Source organism: Lycium barbarum, chromosome 7 (assembly GCF_019175385.1).
Source record: "Lycium barbarum isolate Lr01 chromosome 7, ASM1917538v2, whole genome shotgun sequence".
In the NCBI taxonomy this organism is placed as follows: Eukaryota; Viridiplantae; Streptophyta; class Magnoliopsida; order Solanales; family Solanaceae; genus Lycium; species Lycium barbarum.
The window spans coordinates 47,810,403-47,816,620 of NC_083343.1; the positions used below are offsets into that span (position 1 = coordinate 47,810,403).

The window sequence follows — 6,218 nt, forward strand, 5'->3', positions numbered from 1 at the left end:
AATTATATTATAATAAAATTATATTTTCAATATAGAACCAAAATTAAAAATATTGGATATAAATAAATTCGATTACCACATTAAAAATTATATTCTTTTGTAATGATATGAACTTTTATATGTCATAAATCAATAATTAATCTGGATTGTATGATAAACAAGGTTAACATAAAAAGATTTGGAGTTTTGTTAAATTAATATAATCGAATATGTTCAAATAAGTAAAATTATAATTTAATATTTCACAAATTTATTTAAATATGTTAATGATATATAATAATTTTTTTATTATGTCAAATAAATAAGATAATAATTTCTATGATTAGTTTCATTTGATACCAGCCGCGTATCGCGCGAGTACGGTACGAATACTAGTATATAAAATAGGCATATCAACTATATCCCTAGCCCTAACCCACTGTGGTGCTGGGATTTTCATAGCATTTCAATAGACTTTGAACCGCTAGATACACCATCCGCAATCCTCATTAAATAGCTAAAAATTGTTATATATATTTGAAATCAAAGAACTTGTGCATTTAAGTCATAAAAGAATCAGAATTTAATTAAATATTCTTGAACCTTTATCATCACAACCTGCTTAATTTAAAATGAAACCTTTGGTTGGTATATTTCATCTTTTATTTTCTTCTTTTTTCTGGTGGTATAAATCTTAGAAGTCATAGCACATGCGGATTACTGAATTACCATTAAAAATGTAAGATGGAAAAAGAAGAATATCTTCTTTATTATTTTCTACGACAACCTAGTTCAAGCAAAGGGTATTTAATATAATTCACATGTTGTGATTTGTGACAGTATTTTATCTTCAACTGAACAAATTCAATATCTGATGCTAAATGGTATTCTTTCATGTGGTGAACCCTCATTTCCCTCTAACTTCTAAAGGCAATCCATTTACTTTGTGGCATGAGACGTTTTGTTTTGGCATTCACAGCACTATATTTTTGTGGTCTCATGCCATCCGTATCTAATTTTTTTTTCCCTCTGTAATTCGTTCTCCATTACTTTTATTCACATTCTATAGACCTAGCTCCAAATTAATATGGTAAAATAAGTTGAAATCTTACGTTTAACCATTCACATAAGCAACCAGGGTCAAGGAATCTAAATATGTAAGAGTACAAAAAAACAACATCGGTATTTTGTCAAGTTTGAAAATAGCAAGGCCTTATGTTAGTGAAACCATAACTTAAACCACAACTAAGTTAAAGGGAAAGGCCGAATCCACAAGCTCACAGACTTTACAAGTCTTTTGTTATTTAATGATCTACTAGAGTCTCAAACCTTAAAATTGAAGTCATCATCACCAGTCACCTAGAAATGAATCTTTGTTTATGGATTTAGTGTCAGTAATAATATATACCACGACATGTTTGTGACCATCTCTAAAAAGTAAAACAAGATAGCAAATGTCTATTAGATATGGTTATATTTCCTTTTGTATATAAGAACATTAATAGCATACATAAAATAAAAAAGAGTTTAATTTTGGGATATACTTGATCATGTCTACTGGTCGATGCGCACCCACATTCCACGGCTAGGCACGCCGCGGTGAACAACAAAGAGTAAATAGTAGCCTGGTGGAGCAATTCTGCCTGAGCGCGGTGCTACTACAGTGACCTCTTGGTTTGTCACAGATTTAAGCTGCAAAATGAGCAACCTCTGTCCCTGAGAGTAACCATGTGTGGTAAAAGGTGGTGCATACATGGTGACCCTAATGTCAGTCTCATCCACAACTTCATCCAACTTGATATTGACCTTGAAATCCTGGCCATATTTCATCTCATTGTTAGCTCCATTCTCAAGAATTTGGGGCCTGTGCTGGTCCAACTCAGGTGCCAAGTAAGGAGGTGAAAATTTCTCTACTCTCAAATCAGTTGGATACTTCGCCTGAAAGTCATACGTAGCATGGGTATTGCTTCCTGCCACCAAAATCTTGCCATCTGGCAAAACAGCAGAAACAGAATGGTACATTCGAGGAATCTGTGAAGGCTTCAATTCCTTGAACCTTTGTCCTTTTGGTTTGTTTGGGCTATACAGAAGTGGCACAAGATTAGGTTCCTCAGCAGCATCCCATGCAGAAGTCCCTGTCTTTGCTCCATTGATGATCAAGATATCTCCAGTTGGTAGAAGCAACATGTCTCCCATGACTCTTGGTGAGGTCATTTCTTCAATATCCCATTGAGATCCTTGTTTGTTAACAAATATCCTTCCACAATCTTTTAATGCTGGGAAGAATTGTCTCGGTGGAAGCTCAGAATATTTGAAGGCATCATGGGTATTTCCACCACAAACAATGACCTCAACTTCAACATCCTCAGGATTAGGAGTATTGAGATTGATTGGCAAAAGTGCGGACATTCCTGATGCTGGATAGTTTCTTGAACCTCCAGGAAGTACAGGAAGTTCGCCGATGGTTTTTCCACTATAAGGGTCGATGATTATTGATCTGTCGTTGGCAAAAATGAATACATTCCCATCAGGGAGAAGATTGACGAATGGGTAGAGATTGTTCTCTTTCTCATCTTCGGTCTCGACAAGAAAGTTTAACCCAAATTGTTGCACCTGGAATTGCAGTTTTCCTGGTGGAATGATTTCGTAGTTATGTGCGCCGCGACCTCCAACAAGAATGAAGCTACCATTCTCAAGCATATGTTGAGTAGCATACCTGTTATTTGATTCACAAAACATAAAACTTGTTGATCATTTTTGAAAATTGTGAGTTTTCACTTTGAAAAGGGATTTATCTTATATTCACTGATGATGCTATTTGCATTATCAGTGCAAATTAACATATTGTAGAAAGTTCTTTACCACTTTTTAGGTCACAAGTTTCACTTATAAATAATTACCTTTAAGGTGATCTTATAATAATAAATAGTAATTCTTTTATGTTGACATTGCATAGAAGCTATACTCTTTGAAAAATAAGAATGAAATTATATTTGTACCATCTCATAGCAGCAAGACCATTTGCATTTTCCTGAAACTCGCAGTTATCACATGGATTCATGAGTCTAATACTGCGAATCCCTTCTCGATAACCTCCCGTGCTTACTAGATCACCATTAGAGGACAAACCTCCGGATGAGCACCATGTATCGGTCATTAACTGAATAAAAATACGAATTATAAGAGAAGAAAATGATACCTATGGAACTTGGAGATCACAGAGCATTCATTTTGTTTCCTTGACAATCATGTCAAGGGTAAATAATGTTCATTTTAAGTTTTAATGGCTTTCTAGTTTTACTCAGCTGGTACATCTTTTCTATGTTGCTTTTTGAGAGATCGTAGAAAAAGAATTTCTCTTATCAAAGAAATTTTTATCCTTAAAGGTGCGTGTAATATTTATACCAAGCAAGAAAAAGTACAAAATCTCTGTATTGATCTTTAAGTAAATAAAGCTTTCCCTTGAGAAAGTTGGAAAAGGTTACGGAAATAAAAAGAAAACAAATCTAAATTTAATTTAATGTAATTCAATATCATTCTAAGATACAACTCTCAAAAAAGTTATAATTTTTTGTAGGAATGAAGAAATGTCACATACTGATAAAAGTAATTAAATAAATTAGTGATCAAGAAAAATCTCCGTAATGAGGTCTGTTCCAGCAATTTCACATGCAGATGTATATGCCTCCTAAGCATATGTATGTATATATCAGCTTAATATATATATATATATATATAGTGGCGGACCCAGGATTTTGAGTTCGGGGGTGCTGGACCCAGGAATTTTGAGTTCGGGGGTGCTCTATTAACTATTTATATTTGTTTCCTTTATATTTTCTATACAGCTATACACTCCGTGACTGAGTTTAATGGGTGCTGGAGCACCCAAAATTTGCACATGGGTCCGCCACTATATATATATATATATATACTCCCTCCGTTTCAATTTATGTGAACCCATTTGACTGGACACAGAATTTAAGAAAGAAGAGAAGACTTTTAAACTTGTGGTTCTAAATGAGTCACATATATTTTGTATGACTATAAATCATTGCATAAAGGTAAAGTGTTTTCAAATATAGAAGGAGGTCATTCTTTTGACTAATAAGGAAATAGGTTCACATAAATTGAAACAAAGGGAGTATCTATTAATGCGCATTGTGTATGCATGTGTGATGTGTCCATAATATTTTGCATGTGTTACTAAAATGAGATATAGAAATAGGAGCTAGCAAACCTTCAATGTCCTGGCTTGACCACTCTCAATGTCATATTGAACGCCATGAGCCCAGCAATCTGTCTCACCAGGCCTGTCTGGAACTGGCTTGCAAAATGGAGGGTTGTGCTGAATTGCAGATGGTCCAAGATTTGTGGTATCATACCAAACAGCCTTGTTATTTGGCATCAATTGTATATGCATGGCTGCAACACCAGCATTTGGTGAATGTATTATCCAACCACCAAGATTTTCCGTCTCGAAATCGGGCTTTTTATTGTATTTTTCCCCCCCTTCATCTCCACCGACGGCTGGATCTTGTGGTGCTTCTTCTTGGTTTACTTCCTCTCCAGGAAAGGGAAATCCTGTAAATATTAATTCATGTTTCTTGCTTTTCTTCTTAGACTTCTTGTGCTTCTTCTTGCCGTCGAGGAATTCAAAAAATGCCTTTGAGGAAGGATCAATATTGATGGCAACGGAAGAGCCGTCAGCATTGTCAAAGTCCAGGTCAATATGTTTGTTTCTAGCATAGGATGAAACAAAAAGTAAAGGAAGAAGGACAAAGGCTTTGATGTAGATAGCCATTGAAGAAGCCATTTTTTATTTCTCCAACGGCTTTTCTGACGGATTCTTGATTGCTGCCTCTTATTCTCCTTATTTATAACCATTAGGAACAGGTTCATTTCTTTAAAAAACCACATATTTGTTCAAAGAGTACTATCAACCGTACCATCTCACGTAAATCTCGCTAAGGAAAGATTAACAAAATAGAGAGAAAAAGAATTATTAAAAAAATAAAGAGAATCCAATTATTCTTTGTTAATAGTATATTGGTTCCTATTTTTCAGCTTTATCAATTATTTGCAATGGTAGTTCTGTGATTCTTGTAAAAGCTAGGAGTTGTAGTGATATATATATATATATATATATATATATATATATATATATATATATATATTCTCTTGCAAATGTAAAAGAAGGCGACCACAAAAATATCTCGAGAGAAGCGGTGGCCAGTTCCATTAGATAACAGGCAATGCAGATGCGCTAGAGCTTCCAAGTGTGTGGATCATTTATTCTTTTAGCTTTCACTTATTAAGGAACAAAAATTAGCTCCTAAAATTTAACCCTCTTGCGCTTTATATAAAGCCAAAATAATCTATGCTTGTGATTAAACTTTGTGCACTTTCCTTTTTTGTTGATTTAATATCATTAGGCGTAGCCTAATTTTAAAAAAAAATTAATAATCAATTAAAAGAAAACAAAATAAAGTGATGCATGTCTATAATTTAAGCTATATAGAAGTAAAAAAGTTGTAACTATAGCTACAATGAAGTACAAGCACCCTATTGCAGTTTTACAGAAAGAGTTCAACATATAGCCTAAAATGTGATTGACTCCAAGGTGATTTGGAATATGTAAAAGCTGAAAGAGTTGGATGTATATCAAAATTTGCAGGAGGTTCGTCATTTGCCTTGAATCTGTTTTTATTTGATCCTCCAATACGGCAGCTAGTTCTTGTCCATGTTGATGATTCTTTTCCCTATGCTAGCATGGACCAGAAGGTATGAAAACACATTGTATTTGGTACTTCAAAAGCATAATTGGCTAAGTAGTTAGCCAACATATTGCCTTCTTTGTATATGTGATATATTCGAGCTTCCTCACAATTTTGAACGGGTTAAGCCAACGTATGTGTTTTTGCAATCTGAATCTCCTAAACATGTCTGCAAGTGACCATGGAGTATCCCAACTTCCATTTATGATCTGCTTTATTACCAAGGAATCAGTTTCCAGCTGATCAGTTTGTTTGTAGTTTGCTTGAGTACAGTATCTAATTATAAGAGCCTCCGTAATTGTTGTTGCCTCCGCTTCTATGTTGGCCGTGCTATGAATCTCTTCGGCTTGAGAATACATCAAATCTCTGGTAGTGTTGGTCGTGACAGATCACACTCATTCTCTACTCATCAATACGTGTCAATTGCTCATACTGATTGCGGACACATTTGTTACACCTCGAAAT

At 34.5% G+C, this 6,218-nt stretch overlaps 1 protein-coding gene across 1 annotated transcript; it reads right to left on the reverse strand.

The window, feature by feature from the left end:
• Window positions 1–1,309: 1,309 nt before the first annotated feature.
• Window positions 1,310–4,830, reverse strand: LOC132602265 (putative aldehyde oxidase Art an 7). The gene is made up of 3 exons (XM_060315201.1): window positions 4,217–4,830; window positions 2,979–3,139; window positions 1,310–2,695 (listed from the first exon to the last, which is right to left on the reverse strand). Exons 1-3 carry the CDS (start codon window positions 4,790–4,792, stop codon window positions 1,534–1,536), a joined length of 1,899 nt encoding a protein of 632 aa, XP_060171184.1. The 5' UTR covers window positions 4,793–4,830; the 3' UTR covers window positions 1,310–1,533.
• Between the last annotated feature and the right edge of the window lie 1,388 nt (window positions 4,831–6,218).